This window comes from Littorina saxatilis, linkage group LG17 (assembly GCF_037325665.1).
Source record: "Littorina saxatilis isolate snail1 linkage group LG17, US_GU_Lsax_2.0, whole genome shotgun sequence".
In the NCBI taxonomy this organism is placed as follows: domain Eukaryota; kingdom Metazoa; phylum Mollusca; class Gastropoda; order Littorinimorpha; family Littorinidae; genus Littorina; species Littorina saxatilis.
The window spans coordinates 63,797,981-63,823,740 of NC_090261.1; the positions used below are offsets into that span (position 1 = coordinate 63,797,981).

The following is a 25,760-nucleotide window of genomic DNA, read 5'->3' on the forward strand; positions in this document are numbered from 1 at the left end:
AGTGAAGAGAGGTATTCCAGGAAACCACAGGTCACAGGCTATTGTTGAGAGCTTTAACAAACAGTTGGCAGAAAAACTGTTTTCATATCAGTACCATCAGGAATTTTTGGACACAGAAAGTAAATTGCGTAACACTGAATGGGTCAAAAGATTACCATCAGTACTTAGAGCAATGAATCTGGAGGTATTTAAAGCTACAGGGTTAAGACCAGTTGATGCAATCAAACAGAAAACAATACCTGTTGCTCCAAAGTCAACAACACCAGTGGCATTACTACCTTTCAATCAGAAAGTCAGATATTTATATGCACCCGGTGAAGCTGAGGGTGACAGCAGGAAGCGTGCAACGGATCCAATCTGGAGTATTGACATTCATGAAATCAAGAGAGTAGTAGAGACAAATCCACCTATATATTACTTGAGAGAACCAGCACCGCAAAGAGCCTTTGTAAAAGAGGAATTACAATTAGTTCCACGTGGTACAAATGTTAAATGATTTTTTATTTCAGATTTTATAGTGTTAACAAAAATGGAAGCTCTGAGAAAGAATTCTAAGCAACTTCATTTTTTTGATTTATATTTTTATTTTGAGTTATAAAATCAAACTCACAGCGATGGAAGACTCTGTATTAGAATCTTTATCGACAGTATTTGACACCGTTGAATTACAAGTAACGGATCCTCAAAATGTGCAGTCCAGTGTGCAAGACGCCATTGAACAAATTCCAAACAATTTGTTGATTGAACCTCCAGTAAAAGTGCAGATAGTCAGTTTAATAAAATACAAAACAGTCAGTGATGAGGTGCTAGAAGTTCATGTTTCAACCAGACAACTAGCACTTAATTCTATGGCAGAATTGAATGGAAACTGGGCAGATGAAATGATGAAACGGTTTGAGCAAGCTGCAGAGGATGCAAAGATGAAAGGATCCGGATGGTCAGAAGGTGAAATTCTAAAAATAGAATTGAAGCTAAGTAAATTTGCCCCCATCAGAGGTAGAAGTTACATACCTTTACCTCCTGCTCTTGTCAAAAAACGTGCTGTGCTGAACATAAAGAATGATGATGACAAATGTTTTATGTGGTGTGTTCTGGCAAGACTGTACAGTGTAAAGAAAAATGCAGAAAGAGTGTCTAACTATCATGCATACAGAAATAAACTAAACTTTACTGGTATTGAATTTCCTGTCAGCATTACAAGCATTGACAAATTTGAACAGCAAAACAAACCCATCACCGTAAATGTTTACACGTGGGATGAGGAAGATGAACTGAAACCAGTCAGAATATCAAAGAACTCACCAACGATTGGTGATTGTGATACTAACCATGTTGACATGTTACTAATGACTGATGGTGTAAAATATCATTACACTTTGATTCGTACAATGAGTAGACTGATGGCGAGCACAAGCAATCACCATAGTAAACAAGACTTTTGTAGGCGATGTCTTTTGCGTATTCCATCAATTCATGCAGCACTTATACACAAGCAACATTGTAAGAGCGTTGATGATGCGGTTGTGAAGTTAACAACACCACCGCCAGACAGCAAAGTGTATTTTAAGAATGTATGCAAACTACAGAAAAGTCCTTATGTTGTTTATGCTGACTTTGAATCTATCATTGTGCCATATGAAGGACCTTTACCAAAAGACCTACCTAAAACAGTAACTCTAAGTAATCATCAAGTCTGTTCATATGCATTTATTGTTGTTAGTTCAGATGGTAAACATTCTAAACCGCAATTGTACAGAGGACCTAATGCAGCAAAGAACTTCTTACAGCAAATGAACCAAGTGCGAAATGACTGCTCCAAACAACTGAATCTTTCAGACATTGTTATGAAACCTGAAGACCAAGAACAGTTTAACTCTACCACACAGTGTTGGATATGCGAACAAAGTCTAACACCAAACACAGACAATCCAATAGTAAGAGATCATGATCATGTAAGTGGGCAGTTCCGAGGAGCAGCACACAGCAAATGTAATCTACAATTAAAGTTTGATCCTAAGACTTGGAAGCTTCCAATCTTCTTCCATAACTTGCGCGGTTATGATTCACATCTGATCATGCAGGCAGTAACTGATGAATACAAAGCAAGATGCATTGCGCAGTCTTCAGAAAAGTACATGGCCTTTACTCTGAATAGTTTATACTTCTACGATTCTGCTCAACATCTGATGGGAACACTTGAGTCTTTATCTTCATCACTAACTGCTTTCCCAATCACATGTAAGTACTTTGACAGTGACTTAGTTAGAAAGGGAGTCTATCCATATGAATACATGGATTCGTGGGAGAGGTTTGATGAAGATGAGTTACCACCAAAGGATGCTTACTTCTCACGGCTGAAGGGTAAAGGTATAAGTGACGAAGACTATGAACACGCTAAGACTGCATGGAATAAATTAGGATGTAATACAATGGGTGATTATCATGATCAATATTTGTTGGCTGATGTTTGTTTACTTGCAGATATATTTGAGAATTACAGAAGAACATGTATGAAGCACTACAATCTAGATCCTTCACATTACATATCTGCACCAGGCATGAGCTGGGATGCATTTCTTAGATTTACAGGAGTAAAGATTGACTTGCTATCAGATCTACCTACACTTCAGATGATTGAAAATGGACTACGTGGAGGAATCAGTATGGCTTCACACAATTACTGCAAAGCCAACAACAAATACTTGGACGACTTTGATCCTATGAAACCTTCTAATTACATCATGTATCTAGATGCAAACAATTTGTATGGTTGGGCAATGTGTCAGACGCTTCCACTTCGGAACTTTAAGATCTATTCAGGACCATTTTCACAATGTGTTGTGCTGACAATATTAAAAGCAGGCCCAGACAGTCGAAAGGGATGGATACTAGAAGTTGACTTAGACTATCCACTATCACTTCATGATCTACATAATGATTATCCTTTAGCGGCTGAGAAATTAAAAGTAAACCCAAGAGAACCTCCAAAGCTGGTGCCCAATCTGTTTCACAAAAAGAAGTATGTGTGTCACTACAGACTGTTACAGTTTTACATTAGACATGGATTAATTTTGAAGGCTGTTCATCGTATAATTTTATTTGATCAAGAACAGTTTATGAAACCTTACATCATGAAAAACACAGAACTGAGAACCAAAGCCGCTGATGCATCAGAGAAAGACTTTTTTAAACTGATGAACAACAGTTGCTTTGGTAAGACAATGGAAAACCCACACAAGAGAAAGGATGTTAGACTTGTTACAAGAGAAAATGAGGCCATCAAGCTGACATCCAAACCACAGTATCAAGACTTTAAATACTTTCATGAACAGCTGTATGGTATCTTAATGAAAAAACTTGTAGTCAAGCTTGACAAACCAGTATTCATAGGCTTTACTGTGCTAGAGTTGTCAAAACTGTTGATGCTTGAGTTTTTGTATGATTATTTGAAACCAAGATATCCCAAATCGAGAGTACTTTACACAGACACAGATTCATTCTTACTTGACATTCCAGCGGATGACATTTACAAAGATCTAGAAGCTGAAAGTCCTGCAGTAAAAGGAAAAGATTCTTTTTATGACACTTGCGACTACCCTAAAGAATCACCATTGCACTCAAATGTTAACAAGAAGGTTATTGGAAAGATGAAAGATGAAATGAATGGGAAGATAATTAAGGAGTATGTTGGATTGCGTGCAAAGATGTACAGTGTTGCAAGTGAGAAAGGGGTGGTTAAAAAAGCAAAGGGTGTAAGCAAACAGGTTGTAAAGTCGAGCATATCGCATGATAACTACAAGGAAGCACTGTTTCAGAAGCGAGTGTTTCACCATGACAACCCTAAGATCAGTTCCGCGCTTCATCAGATCAACACAACTATTGTAAACAAGAAATCTTTAGATGCTAATGACACAAAGCGCGTTTATTCATCACCAGAATATTCTTATGCAATTGGGCACTGGAGAATAACGCGACTCCAAATAGTCTGAGTGTGTAATAAGAATTTTTGTCAATCGGGAAAACCCGCTATGACAGCTTTGTTTTGACTGCAGCGGGGGAGAGGACGGGGTTGCTTGCGTTTGGGAAGTGTTTGTGAAAGGGGAGTTAGTAGGCTTTGTTGAGTTTCAAAGCAGCCACCAAGTACACTTATCAAAAGCTTGAATAAAATAAACAAGTCAATTGAATAAGTTAACACTCGGCGGCCGCCCGAAGGCAACCTTTGAAGCGAAGTAGAGCAGTGAAGCACGCACGTTTTCCCAGCCGGATCCACCGGTTATTCTGAAAACATAAACAAAAAGAATGAAAACTTGTAGCTAAGGAGGGGAAATGCAGTTCCTCTACTTAGTTACAGGTAAACAAATGTATGCTATAGAGAGAAATAACACTGACCAATCCAGCTCATCGTTGCTAAGGAGGGGAAATGCAGTTCCTCTACTTAGTTACAGGTAAACAAATACATATTTAATAGAGCTATACTAAAAATAAACCATTATGCTCATCGTTACTAAGGAGGGGAACTGCAGATCCCCTCGTTGGTTACCAGTAAACAAATGTATGCAATAGAGAGAAATAACACTTACCAATCCAAAAAGCTGCTTCCTCTTCATTGTTTTCCAAGGCTTGATGGATGTGCTTGCGAAGAGACAACATTGTTTTTATTGGAAGATTTAGTTGTTGGAATTTGGGATATGTCTTGAGAAGAATGCTTATGTTAATGAGATCTCTCGCCCATCTAGGTGTTATACGTAACACTTCTAAACAAACACCCTTGAATCTTCCAAAATGTCTATTCCTCAGCACATCTAAATATTGTCCATAAACAACCACAATTTTTAGGGTATCTGTTGCTTTACTTTTGTATTGTTTTTCACAAACAAGAAGCTTTTGTTTGAGTTCCTCAATATCTGTTGTTCGGCTTGTACTAAACAACAAAGATTCGCTTGTTGAACCATCATAGTACAGATGATTTTTTAGACCCTCTAGGAGCTCCGACCCTCTAAGTGAAGTCAAGACTTTTGATTTCTTTCCCCGTTTGTTTTGGAAGGTAACAGGTATTGGCTTTTTGGGGAGATTTGCTTTCAATTCAAACTCTTCTGCAGCCTTATGTCCTCTCTCTTGGAAAATTGAATCAAGTTGTTTGTAAAATTCAAGAAGTTTTGTATGGTACTCAATGTGTTTTTTTAAACTCTCTAGTTTTTCAGTGTCAACATTCGGTAAATCAATCACCTCAAAGTCTTGACTGAGCCCAGTATGAAGTTCATGATCATCCTGCTCCATACTAGAAGAAGTGTTTGACTGTGATAAATTCCTATCTTCTTGTTCTGTTTGCTGATTCATATTTTCAGGAAGAATTAAATAAGTTGATTGTTTAGAATAATCCAACAGAGCTTGTTGTGCAGCGTTTGCTTCTCTAACTTCCTGGAGCTAACTCTATAGATTCTTGAGACATGTATGTTTGAGACAGGCAAAACACTATTCTCACAGAAAACACGTCTTCACACCACCACAGCACCAGGAAAAATGACAAAATCACTATGCTATGTTACAATCAATACCGAGTGTTGGGCGGACGTGACGTAACTGTTGCCAACACATGATTTAATCTTGTCTTGCCATTGGAGGAATATAGAAGACAGGCTTGCTGTTTGTTTTTACCAGATCAATACGGTAGTTATGGCTTGCCGACCGACGGGCAGATTGGATCAATACGCACGCTGGCTGCAACTAGTTAATATTTCAATGGAAACTAAATTTAGCGTTGCACAGAGAGAAAGGGAGAATGTACGTTCTGGGTTACTGATTCCGACAGACCCGGCATTGGTTCAAAACAACCTTACTTTACTGTATTTTTTTTGTATGGATTTATGCAGTATTTTTCTGATTTTGTCGCATGTTTCATTTTAGTAAAAGTTTAGTCCAGAAGCCTATTTTGCGTTAATATTTAGGGTCTGTCGGAATCGGTGAGCCAGAACGTACATTCTCCCTTTCTCTACCGGCTTTACAGACAGAAACAACAACAACATTCACAATTTTATTGTTTTATTTTTTAATTTTTTATTTTTTACAGCTGAGGGGGGGGGGGGGTCCGGAACCTCTGTAACCACCCCCCTAATCCGCCCCTGCAGTGTGTGTGTGTGTGTGTGTGTGTGTGTGTGTGTGTGTGTGTGTGTGTGTGTGTGTGTGTGTGTGTGTGCGTGCGTGCGAGCGAGAGCGCGTATGTGCGACAGGCTTTTTGTTCTGTTTCTGTGTCCTTGTGAGAAAACAAGAAAGAACACATCGCATGAAACAGATTATCGACGAGCTTTACATTTAAAAGCCATCGAACAAAGCACAGAGCAGACAAGCACAAAGAGACAGCAATGTGACGGAACGACCAGGCAGCAACAACAACCTACGGATCTAAATGCCAACTTTCTACTTATGTCACGATTTGGCAACTGCTTTGAGCTCTCCTTAGAATCCAAAACCGAAACGGCCTTGGAATCTGAATGCAGATGCAGAATAAAGCAATACGGAGAAAACAAAGCAGCACGTCAACATTAGACCCGTGTTTACAAACAAGGAAAAGCCGGCCAAAAGGCCTGTCAACGTGAGAGATATAAATAGGTGCGTTCGGTCGAACGCCGCTACGGCAACAACTACATTCTATCACCATCAGAGACGCGACAGCCATTTGCGTGTAGAGATACAAACTGTGACTGGCTCTTCCTGATTAATGTCAAGCCTGGTCCGTCGTTTAAACACGGCCACGCAACAAGGCGCCTCTAAGATGGAAAGTCTGTGTTCCTGGTGCCGTCATCGTTAGTGGCGCCACCTGGTGTGTTCTGATCGATCGTGTCTTCAGCTTCTCGTCTGCTGGCGAATGTAGTCATTATCAGTGTCTCTCATTGTGTTGGGGGGTGAGTTTTTCTCCTCTTTCGTTTTTTTTGTCTGTTGTTGTTGTTGTTGATTTTGTTGATTTTGTTGTTGTTTTTGTTGTAGTTCTTCTTGTTTTTCTGTTTCTTGTTGTTGTTGTTGTTGTTATTCTTGTTTTTGTTCTTGTTGTTGTTCTTGTTCTTCTTTTCTTCTTCTTCTGTCTGTTGTTTTTGTTGTTATTCTTCTTGTTTTTGTTGTTGTTTTTGTTCTTCTTCTTGTTCTTGTTCTTGTTCTTGTTGTTCTTCTTGGTTGCCCAGGCATAGAGGTCTAAGCAAGGACGCGGGTCAGTGTAGGCTGCAACGCAAGTAACAACAAGGGTCAGTGTAGGCTGCAACGCAAGTAACAACAAGGGTCAGTGTAGGCTGCAACGCTAGTAACAACAAGGGTCAGTGTAGGCTGCAACGCAAGTAACAACAAGGGTCAGTGTAGGCTGCAACGCTAGTAACAACAAGGGTCAGTGTAGGCTGCAACGCAAGTAACAACAAGGGTCAGTGTAGGCTGCAACGCTAGTAACAACAAGGGTCAGTGTAGGCTGCAACGCAAGTAACAACAAGGGTCAGTGTAGGCTGCAACGCAAGTAACAACAAGGGTCAGTGTAGGCTGCAACGCAAGTAACAACAAGGGACAGTCCAGACTTTTCAAACTTCTCACGATGTTATGGAAGAAACAATAGCATGTCACCTCAGTCTTCTTTTCATTCGGGTCGTTTTCTGTAGTTTTCAGCAAAGCTTATCTGTGGACGTTCGTTTTTAAGCGGTGTGAATTTGTCTGTATGTAAGCACTGTGACGGCTTTACAGTCCAGAAGACTGTTGTCAGTCAAACCAGGACACTCAGGCGATACTCTGTGCTCATGGTAGCGCAGGAAACACACGTCAGCCTATAGATGTGCGTGTCGATCTATTCCGTCTCACGCCGCTATGTCACAGCGTGTCGATCTATTCCGTCTCACGCCGCTATGTCACAGCGTGTCGATCTATTCCGTCTTACGCCGCTATGTCACAGCGTGTCGATCTATTCCGTCTCACGCCGCTATGTCACAGCGTGTCGATCTATTCCGTCTCACGCCGCTATGTCACAGCGTGTCGATCTATTCCGTCTCACGCCGCTATGTCACAGCCAAAAAGTCAACCTGGCTGGGCCACAAATAGCTGGCTGCCAGAAACACGACCCTCCGGGCTAGGTCCGGCTCGTGGCAACGACTGTCAGTCGTTATTTGTTATTGGTAGTAGCACAGTAAAACCCCCCAATAACGACCTTGTCGTCATTTTCGCCAGAGACTGGACACTTTGTAAGCTATGCTCATCATCTGAACCATAAGTGTTTGTCTGTCTGTCCGTCTGTCTGTATGTCCGTCTGTCTGTATGTCCGTCTGTCTGTATGTCCACGTCAAAGACCATTGGGCCGATAACATGTGATAGTAATGTTTTCTTTTGTCATAACTCAAACGTTTCATTAACTTACCATTCTTGTTGTTTGATTCTGAAATTTGGTTATGTCTTTTTGTGTTTGGTTATGTCTTTTTGTGTTTGGTTATGTCTTTTTGTGTTTGGTTGGTAAGGCTTCCAATTTTCTCTATTATTCATGTCCATGTGTCTATTTTTTTTGCCGAATACATGTTCATATTCGGCACAATGTAAAGACAGGCATAACGAATGGTTGCGAATGGCTTGCTAGCGCCACGAATACATTAATTTGCGATGATTACAAATTTCTTGCGAGTACTAACGAGTACGTTGCGAAAAAAATAGCAATATGACTTCCTTGCGAGTATTAGGAGCAAGTTGCTCTGTTCAAAACAAGAGACGAATTGTAAGGAATAGCTAAGAACATTTACGAAAGTCTTGCGACCATGTCCCGATCATTGTGAATTATTGGAAAATGCTATTCGCAAGGGCGATTCGGCAGAGTGTAAGAGTAGCTTTAGCAGTATTTTGTGGATTAGGCCGTATGGCAACGACCGTTAAGCCTGACCCGAACTGTGTGAAGTCGACTACGCGAGGTATACATGGCGAAGCTGGCCGCACGAAGCTTTAGTACTGAGTTTTGGTGAAGCTGGCCGCACGAAGCTTTAGCACCGAGTTTTGGTGAAGCTGGCCGCACGAAGCTTTAGCACCGAGTTTTGGTGAAGCTGGCCGCACGAAGCTTTAGTACTGAGTTTTGGTGAAGCTGGCCGCACGAAGCTTTAGTACTGAGTTTTGGTGAAGCTGGCCGCACGAAGCTTTAGCACCGAGTTTTGGTGAAGCTGGCCGCACGAAGCTTTAGTACTGAGTTTTGGTGAAGCTGGCCGCACGAAGCTTTAGCACCGAGTTTTGGTGAAGCTGGCCGCACGGAGCTTTAGCACCGAGTTTTGGTGAAGCTGGCCGCACGAAGCTTTAGCACCGAGTTTTGGTGAAGCTGGCCGCACGAAGCTTTAGCACCGAGTTTTGGTGAAGCTGGCCGCACGAAGCTTTAGCACCGAGTTTTGGTGAAGCTGGCCGCACGGAGCTTTAGCACCGAGTTTTGGTGAAGCTGGCCGCACGAAGCTTTAGCACCGAGTTTTGGTGAAGCTGGCCGCACGAAGCTTTAGCACCGAGTTTTGGTGAAGCTGGCCGCACGAAGCTTTAGCACCGAGTTTTCCGTAAAAAGACTTCGCGAAGTCTTCACAAAGTCGACTTTGGGCTGAATTACGGACCGCCTTTCCTAGTGTTTGGCATTGGTACTATTTTCACTTAATGACCGTATAAAGGCCGGCCTGTAACTTATTATTTGTATCGGCAGTGTTTGGCATTGGTACTATTTTCACTTAATGACCGTATAAAGGCCGGCCTGTAATTATTTGTATCGGCAGTGTTTGGCATTGGTACTATTTTCACTTAATGACCGTATAAAGGCCGGCCTGTAACTTATTATTTGTATCGGCAGTGTTTGGCATTGGTACTATTTTCACTTAATGACCGTATAAAGGCCGGCCTGTAACTTATTATTTGTATCGGCAGTGTTTGGCATTGGTACTATTTTCACTTAATGACCGAATAAAGGCCGGCCTGTAACTTATTATTTGTATCGGCAGTGTTTGGCATTGGTACTATTTTCACTTAATGACCGTATAAAGGCCGGCCTGTAACTTATTATTTGTATCGGCAGTGTTTGGCATTGGTACTATTTTCACTTAATGACCGAATAAAGGCCGGCCTGTAACTTATTATTTGTATCGGCAGTGTTTGGCATTGGTACTATTTTCACTTAATGACCGTATAAAGGCCGGCCTGTAACTTATTTTTTGTATCGGCAGTGTTTCCTGTCAATGACCTTTTTCTTCTTCTTCTGCGTTCCCGTTGCCATGCTACACAGTCAAGGTTGTTGACGTGACGAGGTTTGCAGTTCGCCGCAGGGACTCCGACTCCCTGTCAATGAGCGTATTGGTCGACAGGATAATAATCGACAATGTTAGGAATCAGGAGGATTAATTAATTATCTGGTCAGTTTTGATTCCCTGATCAGCCTTTTCCTCGTGCAAAAATAACGTTGTCTTTCCACGTTGGTCGTTCCTTTGGTAGGTTATATATACTGATTCTTATTCATTTGCTGCCCTCGGCACAATTGTGGACGAGACGAACTTGGGACAGGGTGGGACATTAAACGGGCTTCGTGTATTCTTTCAATTAAGCGAGTGCGTGCTCGCTGAAGACACAAGTGTGTGTTTTACTCTCTGTGTCAACGAGGTTTGTCGGTGAGCGCGTGTCGTCGTGTCGAGCTAGTCTGGTTGTTGTGTCAACGAGGTTTGTCGGTGAGCGCGTGTCGTCGTGTCGAGCTAGTCTGGTTGTTGCAACTCACCACTGGTTGTGACGCGATGAGTTCATGTTGCTACCTTCAAAGTGTTTTTATTTTTTCACAAGCAAGGACGGGTTGTTAAAAGTAGCAAATGTCATCGCCAAAACAAACCTCAACGCAGAATAAGGAGTATCGGCTGTGAAGGAAAAAACCCAATGTAATATTCCTGAAACAAATAAGCCCATCAACACGAACCTGCTTTTATCTGTATACTGAACTGAATTATACATCAAGAAAAAAAACAACATTGCTCTCAAAAGGACGTGTCGTCGCTAAGACAAAGCTGACAGCTTCGCTAAGTTCAATTTAAGGTCGTGATTTGACATTCTCCGTCGTCGAGGCAGGCCAACGCCCAAGTCAATAAATCAGACAGTGATACTCGCCACAGAACGAACACAGCCTGTTGTTTCACGGTATCTAGCGGGCGGGTCTGTTGATCGATATCGCTGTCTGTTGTCACCGTCACCTCGGCTCAATAGGTCCTGTCGGTTCCAAGGTGTTATCAATAAAGCCATCATCAGTCGCCATTTGCCGAGACGCTGCAGGCCATTCAAGTCTCAGACTGATATTGCCAGTCATCTCAGCTGGGATCTTGTTGCCTCTTCGTGCTGCAGGGAACGAGTGCTTACCGTTAATATTGCCAGTCATCTCAGCTGGGATCGTGTTGCCTCTTCGTGCTGCAGGGAACGAGTGCTTACCGTTAATATTGCCAGTCATCTCAGCTGGGATCTTGTTGCCTCTTCGTGCTGCAGGGAACGAGTGTATATATTGTGTGTGATACGTGGAAATGTGATACTATCTATTTGCATGTATGATACAGGTACAAATGTGATAATTGTAGGCTTATACTAGTGATTACTGTGTGTGATACATGAAATGTGATATGAATGCTGTTTTTATATGTTATACTCTTACTTTCTCCCAAGCGCAAGACAAATTCTTCTATGAAAATTGAAGCCAATAAAATTTGAGTTGAGTTGAGTTGATATTGCCAGTCATCTCAGCTGGGATCTTGTTGCCTCTTCGTGCCGCAGGGAACGAGTGCTTACCGTTAATATTGCCAGTCATCTCAGCTGGGATCTTGTTGCCTCTTCGTGCTGCAGGGAACGAGTGCTTACCGTTAATATTGCCAGTCATCTCAGCTGGGATCTTGTTGCCTCTTCGTGCTGCAGGGAACGAGTGCTTACCGTTAATATTGCCAGTCATCTCAGCTGGGATCTTGTTGCCTCTTCGTGCCGCAGGGAACGAGTGCTTACCGTTAATATTGCCAGTCATCTCAGCTGGGATCTTGTTGCCTCTTCGTGCTGCAGGGAACGAGTGCTTACCGTTAATATTGCCAGTCATCTCAGCTGGGATCTTGTTGCCTCTTCGTGCTGCAGGGAACGAGTGCTTACCGTTAATATTGCCAGTCATCTCAGCTGGGATCTTGTTGCCTCTTCGTGCTGCAGGGAACGAGTGCTTACCGTTAATATTGCCAGTCTTGTCAGACCTCGTCACAACGGAACCATTTAGAAATGTATCTTTACTTCGCGTTTCTTTGGTCAAAAGGCTTTATGTAAAATCAATCTCTGTTTTTTGAATATGGTTGGATAATGGTTGTCCTTTCCAGTCTTACAACTGGATGTGTAACAAACGGTCTCATCACAAAGACATATACTGTAACGTGTGTGCCTGTTTTTTAAAAATTATTTTATTACGGGAAGTATAAATTTTCCTTTCATATTCAAAGCATGCAGACCCCAACGCTGCCAGCTGCTCAGTACATGTAGACTTCAACAACCCGCCGATAGTACGTATCTTGTCACACAGTCTTGCCTCTTGTGTAAGCTACTGTTGCAGTTCACGCGATCAAGCGAGTGGAGTTGCTGTGATGTTGAAGTGAACACCCTAAAGTGAAATAGTTGCTCCGATGTCCTAAGTAGACTTCAACAACACGCTGATAGCTTGCCGGCGTTATGTTATTTGTCCAACAGACCGATACGCCCGTTATGTAGATGTCCTACTGACCGTTACGCCCGTTATGTAGATGTCCTACTGACCGTTACGCCCGTTATGTTGATGTCCTACTGACCGTTACGCCCGTTATGCTGATGTCCTACTGACCGTTACAGCCGTTATGTTGATTAATTACTGAAAGTTAAACCCGTTATGCTGATGTCCTACTGACCGTTACGCCCGTTACGTTGATGTCCTACTGACAGTTACGCCCGTTACGTTGATGTACCACTGACCGTTACAGCCGTTATGTTGATTGACTATTGACCGTTACGCCCGTTATGTTGCAGTGCACGCCCTGAAGCGAGTGGAGGAGGTGCGGGGACCCCCCGCAGACTCGTACGACAAGTTGATCGCCTGGCTGTCCGAGATGGCCGAGACCGACAACGTCCCGCTCGACACGTCCGTCTTCGTCAAGCAGCTGCACTCCGTCTGCGGGGCCAGCACTCGGTCCGGGAGCAACGGTTTGATGAGCAGCGTGACGGGGACCGGGGGGAGCTCGAGGGGGAGTGTGAACGGGGGAGTGCTGAGCGCGGGGGCGAGGAGGAGCGCCACGACCGTCAGGCAGCACTCCGCGTCCTGTGACACGCGGGCCGACACTCAGCGCTACAGCTTCGGCAGGTCCACGTACTCAAAGTGAGTTGGTCCTGACACGTGCCACGTTGCTGCTACAGTGAAAGACCCCTTTATAAACACACACCCCCCTCCCCCCCCCGTTAAGACCTCATCCCTTTCATAATACACAGCTTTCTCACACTTCCTGTTAATTTTCACGATTTTTGAACGTCGGTCATAAAAACTCTTGCCAGATAGCTGTACCACATGCTTTTCTATATACACTGATTTTGCACGAGCTTGTGAGAGCTTGGAATATAGCTATTCTGATGGACACGTGGGGGAATTCGGGGGCTGTGATTGGATGGTCTCATACATCCCTTTTCCGATCATCAAAGCATAACGCTACGGAAGTTGGGCCATTTTTGCCGATATCCAAACGATATCCAGATTTGCCTTCGTCAAAGTTCGTGAGTTCCGATCTTCGCGAGTTTGCTGAAGTGGTGACGCACATCCCCGTCACGGTCACCAATTTCCAATTTCGGTCCAGATCTACGCGAAGTTCTTCGTGCGCGTTCGTCTGTTTTTCGAAACAGTGATGACGAGTAGTGTTATATATGACGAGTCTTTTTTATCTGAATATTCCAGACATCTGAATATGCTGGGTACACAAGCAACACTGAATTTTTTTTCTCGATTTTTAGATTCATTCCTGTAAAATCTCCCAACTCTAAAACAAATAGGCCTAGTGGAAACAAGTGTCTTGTGCAAGAGAGATCAAGGGAGATAATTGGCAGGATATGCCGCCCGTCGACTCAAGTTCTGAGTTTTGTGTGGGTATCCGTGTTCATGCACTAGGCCTCCAAAATGAACAGTTTACAGATGCACAGTCCACAGAAGCGTCGTAAAGATATTAAACTTTAACACTGCGCACATAAAATAAAACATATTTATGGGGGCGAGGACGCCCCCATTCTATACGGATAGTTTCGAGGTTGACCATGGGCAGCGCCATTTTGTTGTGAAATACGTCATCAGTTTGTGTACACAGGAAGTTGTGACATCCGTCACCCTATGGGAGGGGTGACGTCAAAATTGTTCATCTGTAGAAAGTTGTGAAATCCGTCACCCTATGGGAGGGGTGACGTCAAAATTGGTCATCACAGAGTTTGTGTAACACAGGAAGTTGTGAAATACGTCACCCTATGGGAGGGGTGACGTCAAAATTGTTCAACAAAAACATGATATGTCGCATTGTGCAGGGTCAACTGCAACAAACTCAAACCGAGCCATTCATACCTAGCTGTATTTGAGTGACTTATATACCCGACATTTTTATTTCTTATTTTTAGCACAGGTGTAGGAAAAATCATGAACCAAAATGTTATTTATTTTCTAATTTAACATTTTTTTTACAAATATGACCATGGTCTTTTAAACATACAGTGACATTAAACATTGTTATGTTAAAAAAAAGAAAAAAGAAAAAAAGCTTTTGTGCACAAATCAGAAAATACATTGTACATTTTACCTACAGGCCAAACCGTGAGTGTCTGTGGCAAAGCCCGACCCAGGAAATTGCACTGATTTTATATTTAGATCAGAGAGAAATTGTCAAGAACAGGCGCTTGCATTTGGATGTGTCCAATGATAGTAGGTTTGGTTGTGATCAATCAGAATAATGTAGGAATAAAAATGTATGACAGTTTAGTATGATGACATGTAATTCACATATGCTGAAATATGATATTATACATCATGTAATATTATTATGGCTGTTGCCATGACCATGAAACCCAACAAAGGTTTAATGTAATGTAATTCAAAATACCAAAACCGAGCACCTATTAATCTCGTCTTTGCGCGTGAAGATTGAGGCCGTCTGCCAGTAGCGGTTAGGTCATACAGTGGAACCCCTCTCTAGCGACCTTTAAAATGTTGACAAAAATCGGTCCTTGTGGAGGAGGGTCCTTACAGAGGGAGGGGGCGGAGTCAGGGGGCCACAAAGAAAGTCAGATTTAAAAAAAAAAAGAAAACAGAGAAGTTTGAGTTGCTGACGACCGTTCTCTCTGAAAGCAAACTGCTTCGATTTCATGTTTGTCCTTGGTGTCCACCAGTTCTGGTGCATGTACTACCCTGGCCAAGTTTCCTCTCAAGACATCAAAGAGACCGCCCCAGTATACTCTACAGCCTCTGGGCGAACCACCTCTCATAGCTAAAACTGGGTCAATGACCCCTGGGAAGAAGGTCAGTGTCTATAAAAATTTTACTCCTAGGCCTGCGGCCAGGGGGGGGGGGGGGAGTATACCGGTACCATTTGAGAATCAGACCAAATGAGAATTGAACCATTTGAGAACATCCTTTTTTTTCAATCACTACATCGAAGGCCTGCGGCCCGGGGTTCACATGGGTTGGTTTGTTTGTTTGTTTCAAACCCACACCCATATACACACATTTCCCATTTAAACCATTTGTCGGCCCCCTGTCGATATTTATCGACTAAGTTCCTTGTTTTAACATTATGAAAAGGACTAAAAGTACTCACGAAGATTGCTGATTGAGGTTCGTCAAACACGCCTTTTTCACCACGCAGATCCCGGTCTTCGGCAAGCAGTGGTGGGCGCGAAAAACCAAGCGCATGCGCATTGAGGCACAAAGTTAAAAATAGAGAGGAAATCCCCACCACTGACGAATGTTCGTCTGACGAAGGTTGAATCTGGATGTCCCTAATAACAAAGACGCATGGCTCCAGTTTCTTCCACGTGTAAAACGTACACGCATACCTCGCCAGGTTTGTTTCTGTGACTAGTCGACAGACGATGCCATTTGCTTTGTGTGTGTTTTTGTTGTTGCTTACTGTACATGACATACATTACGTGTAAAATCCAGTTCTTTAACAGGCAACACACCTTGCAAATTTCCAGAAGCTGCAATCTGAAGCGACCTATCTCTGATTCTAGCAGACGATCTCTCCAATGGTTAATACAAAATCAGCAAACTCTCCTGTCACATAGAACGTCCATTGTATAGTGCAATGTTGAAATGAAGTTACCGGTTTAGTCGTTTCTTCTGAGACAATCCTTGTTCTCTTATCTACAGATTTACCGCAGTCTTCACCACGCGAATTCCCAACAGAAGTCAGACTTTCGAACATACAATCTACGTAGGCAAGCATGATACGTCATGACGTCATATGAATCCTAGCATATTGACGTAATGCTAAACATCCGGTTATCTCGAGTTTTCTCCGTAATACATGTCCGTGTGTTTTTCAATGTTCGGTTATTTCCGTGGCTTCATGCGGAAAGGGAACCGTCGTCTGCAATCAACGACATGGACCAGTCTGGTACTTGTTGCTGACAAAAACATGATTTCTGACAGAATTTAATGTCAGAATAGCTATATAAACGCTATTGTGTTTTCATCGTAGCAATAGGGTCCGATATTTAGACTCGAACAAGTATAATGCGACTCGTCTTCGACTCGTCGGCATTATACTTGTCTCGTCTAAATATCGGACCCTATTGCTACGCTGACTCGTCGGCATTATACTTGTCTCGTCTAAATATCGGACCCTATTGCTACGCTGAAAACACAATAGCTGTTAATAGCGATAGAGCATAATTATCCCCGAGTACGCTAGTCCCCGAGTACGCTAGTACTAGGGTCCAGCAGACTTTAATTGTCTGTGTGTGTGTCTCGACTTAACAGCTTATTGCTGGGAAACTACTGGCCGCAGTTCGTTCAAAAGTTGATACACTAACTTGATAATAGGTCCGATTGATCGTATTAAAACTTCATAATGTTACCTGGGACCTAAATGCGAAATAAACCACAAAAAAAAACGACTTGGCGGTGGGAGGAATTCGCGGTGCAACAGCCAGCCAGGCAGTCTGATAGAACGGTGCAAGGTCTCGGCCAACCAAGACTATGCCATACTCGTAGCAAAGCCGCCGAATGGTACCGTAAACCAAGAATAGTGACGTAAGAAAATAGAATGTCGTCTTTTGATTTGGAACGTGACGTGTTGTAGAATGGAGATGTGGTAGTGTACTCGTGTGTGTGTGTGTGTGTGTGTGTGTGTGTGTGTGTGTGTGTGTGTGTGTGTGTGTGTGTGTGTGTGTGTGAGAGAGAGAGAGGGAGAGAGAGAAGGAGTGAGGGAGAGAGAGTGTGTGTGTGTGTGTGTGTGTGTGTGTGTGTGTGTGTGTGTGTGTGTGTGTGTGTGTGTGAATGTCTGAAGAGTACTCGGGTCCAGCGCGAGCGTGTTTTATACAAGGGTCCAACAGACTTTAATTGTGTGTCTGTGTGTGTGTCTCGACTTAACAGCTTATTGCTGGGAAACTACTGGCCGCAGTTCGTTCAAAAGTTGATACACTAACTTGATAATAGGTCCGATTGATCGTATTAAAACTTCATAATGTTACCTGGGACCTAAATGCGAAATAAACCACAAAAAAACGACTTGGCGGTGGGAGGAATTCGCGGTGCAACAGCCAGCCAGGCAGTCTGATAGAACGGTGCAAGGTCTCGGCCAACCAAGACTATGCCATACTCGTAGCAAAGCCGCCGAATGGTACCGTAAACCAAGAATAGTGACGTAAGAAAATAGAATGTGTGTGTGTGTGTGTGTGTGTGTGTGTGTGTGTGTGTGTGTGTGCGTGTGTGAGTGTGTGTGAGAGAGAGAGAGAGAGGGAGAGAGAGAAGGAGTGAGGGAGAGAGAGTGTGTGTGTGTGTGTGTGTGTGTGTGTGTGTGTGTGTGTGTGTGTGTGTGTGTGTGTGTGTGTGTGTGTGTGTGTGTGTGTGAATGTCTGAAGAGTACTCGGGTCCAGCGCGAGCGTTTTTTATTCTGTCTACAAATACAAAGAACAAGTCATATTTCAAAGACTGCTAGCGAGTAAGGTATAAAGAGAAACGATGACAGCTATAGACTCACCTTCTTGACTGAGCAGTTGGGCCAACTACAAGGCGAAAGAAGGAATACGTTCAAAACTGACCAATAGATAACGAGTCTATTCATTTTCTCATCGAGGAGGTTTTTTGATCTGTGCTGTGCTAGCATGCAAAGGGGGAGACAGGCAGACAGGTGTGCGAACACATAACCAGCCAGACAAGTTGCCAGAAAGACATGGTGCGCACCAAAGACCCTGGACTGACGCCATCAAAATGTTGAGCTCTCTGAAATCAACTCAACCCTTGCCAGCCATGACGTCACCACACGTTTGAAGCTTGCATCTGAACCGGGATGCATGAAGCGAAACTGGGTGCCACCCAACTGGGTCGTTACAAACTGCGGGGTCTGATTGGTTTAAATCACAACAAATCTCAACTTCAACTCATCCGATCCCGCGGCTGCGCACCGCCCGTTTGTGTGGCACTCGGTGTTGCCTCGTTCACCTCGGCCCTGGTGACTATGAGCGACAGGCAGACATACACTGAAGGACAGACAAACATACAGACTGACAGACACACAGCTAGCAATACAGACTGACAGACACACAGCTAGCAATACAGACTGACATACACGGTGCACCAATTCAACCCCTCGACTAACACTCCCGTCCCTTTCAGGTCGTTCGATGACACCTAGGCACCCGCGAAGGGACTTTGACAGACAGAGATATATGCATACAGACTGACAAACAGACAGTTCGCACGACAGACTGACCAACACGATGCACAAGATCAACCCTCGCCTAAGTCTCCCTTCACTTTCAGGTCGTTCGATGACTCCCTTGACCCCAACCAGGCGTGGCGTCAGCACGCGTTCAGCGCGCGCCAGTTGACTGTCAACGACGACCTGGAGGAAGATCCTGACGTGCGCAACGCGTCCATGGAGAGTCTGTACAGTGGCTCGGACAGGGACAGCGAGCTGGACGCCATGCCCAGCACGTACTGCTCGGACAACGGGGCGTCTCGCCGCGCTAGGTGGGTGTCTGTGTGTGTGACAGGGGTGGGGGTTGAGGGCTGGGACAACGGGGCGTCTCGCCGCGCTAGGTGGGTGTCTGTTTAAAAGGTGTTGGGTTGACATGGGGGATGAGGGCTGTGTTGGTGAGGGGGGGGGGGGTGGTGGGGGGGGATGTGAAGGTGTCGACATGGACGGTCTGACGGGGACAGCGAAGTCGATGCTTATCCCAGCTCTAGAACGCCGCGTTAGGTTGAATGGCGGTTATACTAGGGATGTGTGTTTGTGTGTGTTTCGTGGCTTCTAGAATGTGGGTTGGGGCCTGGGGGGGGGGGGGGGGGGGGGCAGGGGACAGGAGGCGGAGATGCAAGCACGTACTAGATGGTTCTTTCACAGATGCCCTTTCCATTGTGCATACATCGCTCTGTACACACACACCGATTTCTTGCTGCCCATTTTGCATAGGTAGCAAAAGTACACAAAGTCACGCCAAACTGAGCTTAATCTAACGGGACGGGGTGTCGATGTTGCAGGTTCATCCAGCAGAGAGAGCAGCAGCGTGAGGCCAGCAGACGTCCCCTGCTCCGCCAGGCGCTGCTCGGGTCCTCCACAGCCAGCAGTCAGGGGGAGGGGGACTACGGGAGGGGCGGTGCGGGGGAGGGGAGGAGGAGCAGCAGGTACTCGGGGTACGGCAGCTGCAGCAACCGCTCCAGCATGGTCACCATCAGCTCCACCCTGACGCCGGCACAAGTCATCCCCTGCAGCGCCTCCACGGGGGACCTGGACAAGCTGAACACCGCCCTGGATGAGGTGCGCGGGGAGCACGACATCCCGGACTACGTGCTGGCCAGGCGGCGCAGTGTCAGCCTCCTCAACCTCACACCGCCTGGCAGGGCCGCCTACTACGTGCCTGACGCCCCGCCCCCTGACACCCAAACCCCGCCCCCCGTCGCCACGCCCCCTGGTGCCTTGCCCCCCGGCATCTTTCCTCCCGGAGTCATTCCCCCCACAGAGATGTTTCTGGACGACGCCCTGCTGGACGGCAACATGGCCGATATACTCTTCTCCGTGGAGGCCCTGTGGCCCAAAAAGTGACACGGCTCCCCCCGCTGATTGGCTGGTATTGTCTGGTCTCTTAGGAGACCTTTTTGTCCCGAAATCAGTGTTTTACAACACAGCATTGTGGGTGGAAAATTCTTCCCTTGGGAAGCCTCGTGAGCACAAAGCGGTTCCTTGCTGCAGCATGGATGTGTCAGCGTATCCAAGTTTCCCATGCGGTCTTTTGGTTACAAGCTTTGACTTGAGGCGTTAAATCGGCGGTACTATTAATTGCCAGGGTGACTTTTCACAGTTGGTGCAGCTGAGGTAAGCTGGTCCTAATGGCCGTCACGTGCACATATTGTTTGTCACACCGGGCGCTTGTGTTGGAGGAGGAAGAACGTTTGCAAAGGAGATGCGATTTTGTATTTAAATTGAAACAGCATATTTTTGGCGGAGGCAGGGCATTCCAGGTGTTCTCGGTTGTTGCTTGCACAGACCCAAACCTTCCCTGCCCTCTGGATGGTGGGAAGAGAATGGATTGTCGGTTGTTGCTTGCACAGAACCAAACCTTCCCTGCCCTCTGGATGGTGGGAAGAGAATGGATTGTCGGTTGTTGCTTGCACAGAACCAAACCTTCCCTGCCCTCTGGATGGTGGGAAGAGAATGGATTGTCGGTTGTTGCTTGCACAGAACCAAACCTTCCCTGCCCTCTGGATGGTGGGAAGAGAATGGATTGTCGGTTGTTGCCTGCACAGACCCAAACCTCCCCTGCCCTCTGGATGGTGGGAAGAGAATGGATTGTCGGTTGTTGCTTGCACAGAACCAAACCTTCCCTGCTCTGGATGGTGGGAAGAGAATGGATTGTCAGCTGTTGCTTGCACAGAACCAAACCTTCCCTGCCCTCTGGATGGTGGGAAGAGAATGGATTGTCGGTTGTTGCTTGCACAGAACCAAACCTTCCCTGCCCTCTGGATGGTGGGAAGAGAATGGATTGTCGGTTGTTGCTTGCACAGAACCAAACCTTCCCTGCCCTCTGGATGGTGGGAAGAGAATGGATTGTCGGTTGTTGCTTGCACAGACCCAAACCTTCCCTGCCCTCTGGATGGTGGGAAGAGAATGGATTGTCGGTTGTTGCTTGCACAGACCCAAACCTTCCCTGCCCTCTGGATGGTGGGAAGATAATGGATTGTCGGTTGTTGCTTGCACAGAACCAAACCTTCCCTGCCCTCTGGATGGTGGGAAGAGAATGGATTGTCGGTTGCTGCTTGCACAGACCCAAACCTTCCCTGTCCTCTGGATGGTGGGAAGAGAATGGATTGTCGGTTGTTGCTTGCACAGACCCAACCAAACCTTCCCTGCCCTCTGGATGGTGGGAAGAGAATGGATTGTCGGTTGTTGCTTGCACAGAACCAACCAAACCTTCCCTCCCTTCTGGATGGTGGGAAGAGAATGGATTGTCGGTTGCTGCTTGCACAGACCCAACCAAACCTTCCCTGCTCTCTGGATGGTGGGAAGAGAATGGATTGTCGGTTGTTGCTTGCACAGAACCAACCAAACCTTCCCTGCCCTCTGGATGGTGGGAAGAGAATGGATTGTCGGTTGCTGCTTGCACAGACCCAAACCTTCCCTGGCCTCTGGATGGTGGGAAGAGAATGGATTGTCAGTTGTTGCTTGCACAGAACTAAACCTTCCCTGCCCTCTGGATGTTGGGAAGAGAATGGATTGTCAGTTGTTGCTTGCACAGAACCAAACCTTCCCTGCCCTCTGGATGGTGGGAAGAGAATGGATTGTCGGTTGTTGCTTGCACAGAACCAAACCTTCCCTGCTCTGGATGGTGGGAAGAGAATGGATTGTCGGTTGTTGCTTGCACAGAACCAAACCTTCCCTGCCCTCTGGATGGTGGGAAGAGAATGGATTGTCAGTTGTTGCTTGCACAGAACCAAACCTTCCCTGCCCTCTGGATGGTGGGAAGAGAATGGATTGTCAGCTGTTGCTTGCACAGAACCAAACCTTCCCTGCCCTCTGGATGGTGGGAAGAGAATGGATTGTCGGTTGTTGCTTGCACAGACCCAAACCTTCCCTGCCCTCTGGATGGTGGGAAGAGAATGGATTGTCGGTTGTTGCTTGCACAGACCCAAACCTTCCCTGCCCTCTGGATGGTGGGAAGATAATGGATTGTCAGTTGTTGCTTGCACAGAACCAAACCTTCCCTGCCCTCTGGATGGTGGGAAGAGAATGGATTGTCGGTTGCTGCTTGCACAGACCCAAACCTTCCCTGTCCTCTGGATGGTGGGAAGAGAATGGATTGTCGGTTGTTGCTTGCACAGACCCAACCAAACCTTCCCTGCCCTCTGGATGGTGGGAAGAGAATGGATTGTCGGTTGTTGCTTGCACAGAACCAACCAAACCTTCCCTGCCTTCTGGATGGTGGGAAGAGAATGGATTGTCGGTTGCTGCTTGCACAGACCCAACCAAACCTTCCCTGCTCTCTGGATGGTGGGAAGAGAATGGATTGTCGGTTGTTGCTTGCACAGAACCAACCAAACCGTCCCTGCCCTCTGGATGGTGGGAAGAGAATGGATTGTCGGTTGTTGCTTGCACAGACCCAAACCTTCCCTGTCCTCTGGATAGTGGGAAGAGAATGGATTGTCGGTTGTTGCTTGCACAGAACCAAACCTTCCCTGCCCTCTGGATGGTGGTAAGAGAATGGATTGTCGGTTGTTGCTTGCACAGACCCAAACCTTCCCTGCCCTCTGGATGGTGGGAAGAGAATGGATTGTCGGTTGTTGCTTGCACAGAACCAAACCTTCCCTGCCCTCCGGATGGTGGGAAGAGAATGGATTGTCGGTTGTTGCTTGCACAGAACCAAACCTTCCCTGCCCTCTGGATGGTGGGAAGAGAATGGATTGTCGGTTGCTGCTTGCACAGACCCAAACCTTCCCTGCCCTCTGGATGGTGGGAAGATAATGGATTGTCGGTTGTTGCTTGCACAGACCCAAACCTTCCCTCCCCTCTGGATGGTGGGAAGAGAATGGATTGTCGGTTGTTGCTTGCACAGACCCAAACCTTCCCTGCCCTCTGGATGGTGGGAAGAGAATGGATTGTCGGTTGTTGCTTGCACAGAACCAACCAAACCTTCCCTGCCCTCTGGATGGTGGGAAGAGAATGGATTGTCGGTTGTTGCTTGCACAGAACCAACCAAACCTTCCCTCCCTTCTGGATGGTGGGAAGAGAATGGATTGTCGGTTGCTGCTTGCACAGACCCAACCAAACCTTCCCTGCTCTCTTGATGGTGGGAAGAGAATGGATTGTCGGTTGTTGCTTGCACAGAACCAACCAAACCTTCCCTGCCCTCGGGATGGTGGGAAGAGAATAAATTGTCGGTTGTTGCTTGCACAGACCCAAACCTTCCCTGGCCTCTGGATGGTGGGAAGAGAATGGATTGTCAGTTGTTGCTTGCACAGAACCAAACCTTCCCTGCCCTCTGGATGGTGGGAAGAGAATGGATTGTCAGTTGTTGCTTGCCACAGAACCAAACCTTCCCTGCCCTCTGGATGGTGGGAAGAGAATGGATTGTCAGCTGTTGCTTGCACAGAACCAAACCTTCCCTGCCCTCTGGATGGTGGGAAGAGGATGGATTGTCAGTTGTTACTTGCACAGAACCAAACCTTCCCTGCCCTCTGGATGGTGGGAAGAGAATGGATTGTCGGTTGTTGCTTGCACAGACCCAAACCTTCCCTGCCCTCTGGATGGTGGGAAGAGAATGGATTGTCGGTTGTTGCTTGCACAGACCCAAACCTTCCCTGCCCTCTGGATGGTGGGAAGATAATGGATTGTCGGTTGTTGCTTGCACAGACCCAAACCTTCCCTGTCCTCTGGATAGTGGGAAGAGAATGGATTGTCGGTTGCTGCTTGCACAGTCCCGATCCCAAACCTTCCCTGCCCTCTGGATGGTGGGAAGAGAATGGATTGTCGGTTGTTGCTTGCACAGAACCAAACCTTCCCTGCCCTCTGGATGGTGGGAAGATAATGGATTGTCGGTTGTTGCTTGCACAGAACCAAACCTTCCCTGCCCTCTGGATGGTGGGAAGAGAATGGATTGTCGGTTGTTGCTTGCACAGACCCAAACCTTCCCTGTCCTCTGGATAGTGGGAAGAGAATGGATTGTCGGTTGCTGCTTGCACAGACCCAAGCCTTCCCTGTCCTCTGGATGGTGGGAAGAGAATGGATTGTCGGTTGTTGCTTGCACAGACCCAACCAAACCTTCCCTGCCCTCTGGATGGTGGGAAGAGAATGGATTGTCGGTTGTTGCTTGCACAGAACCAACCAAACCTTCCCTCCCTTCTGGATGGTGGGAAGAGAATGGATTGTCGGTTGCTGCTTGCACAGACCCAACCAAACCTTCCCTGCTCTCTGGATGGTGGGAAGAGAATGGATTGTCGGTTGTTGCTTGCACAGAACCAACCAAACCTTCCCTGCCCTCTGGATGGTGGGAAGAGAATGGATTGTCGGTTGTTGCTTGCACAGACCCAAACCTTCCCTGTCCGCTGGATGGTGGGAAGAGAATGGATTGTCGGTTGTTGCTTGCACAGACCCAAACCTTCCCTGCCCTCTGGATGGTGGGAAGAGAATGGATTGTCGGTTGTTGCTTGCACAGACCCAAACCTTCCCTGTCCTCTGGATGGTGGGAAGAGAATGGATTGTCGGTTGTTGCTTGCACAGACCCAACCAAACCTTCCCTGCCCTCTGGATGGTGGGAAGAGAATGGATTGTCGGTTGTTGCTTGCACAGACCCAACCAAACCTTCCCTGCCCTCTGGATGGTGGGAAGAGAATGGATTGTCGGTTGTTGCTTGCATAGACCCAAACCTTCCCTGCCCTCTGGATGGTGGGAAGAGAATGGATTGTCGGTTGTTGCTTGCACAGAACCAACTAAACCTTCCCTGCCTTCTTTTCTTTATTTGGTGTTTAACGTCGTTTTCAACCACGAAGGTTATATCGCGACGGGAAAAGGGGGGAGATGGGATAGAGCCACTTGTCAATTGTATCTTGTTCACAAAAGCACTAATCAAAAATTTGCTCCAGGGGCTTGCGACGTAGTACAATATATTACCTCACTGGGAGAATGCAAGTTCCCAGTACAAAGGACTTAACATTTCTTTCATACTGCTTGACTAAAATCTTTACAAAAATTGACTATATTCTAAACAAGAAACACTTAACAAGGGTAAAAGGAGAAACAGAATCCGTTAGTCGCCTCTTACGACATGCTGGGGAGCATCGGGTAAATTCTTCCCTCTTGATGGCGGGAAGAGAATGGATTGTGGACTGATGATACGGCTTTTTACGGGCACACACTGTTGCACTGACCTGCGTCTATTGCTGGACACTTGCATGTCTTCATGGACACAGCCTGGTCGCTGGCGCTTGGGTAGCGAGGAGGTCTTTGTGCAGCTGTACAAACCGTTGTCATTTGGAGTACTCCGGTTTACCTGAACAACAGCTGTAATGTTTAGTAACAGGAACTGAACCAGTTCCGATC

General features: G+C 46.0%; 1 protein-coding gene across 1 annotated transcript in view; it reads left to right on the forward strand.

Moving 5' to 3' along the window:
* Positions 1 to 20,674, forward strand: part of LOC138953353 (histone-lysine N-methyltransferase trithorax-like) — a 35,460-nt gene extending 14,786 nt beyond the window's left edge. The window contains exons 2-4 of the mRNA XM_070325151.1: positions 13,012 to 13,357; positions 18,992 to 19,201; positions 19,712 to 20,674. Coding sequence (XP_070181252.1) covers positions 13,012 to 13,357; positions 18,992 to 19,201; positions 19,712 to 20,273 — 1,118 coding nt within the window. The 3' untranslated portion in view covers positions 20,274 to 20,674. The remainder of the gene's footprint in view (positions 1 to 13,011; positions 13,358 to 18,991; positions 19,202 to 19,711) is intronic.
* The last annotated feature ends 5,086 nt before the right edge of the window (positions 20,675 to 25,760 follow it).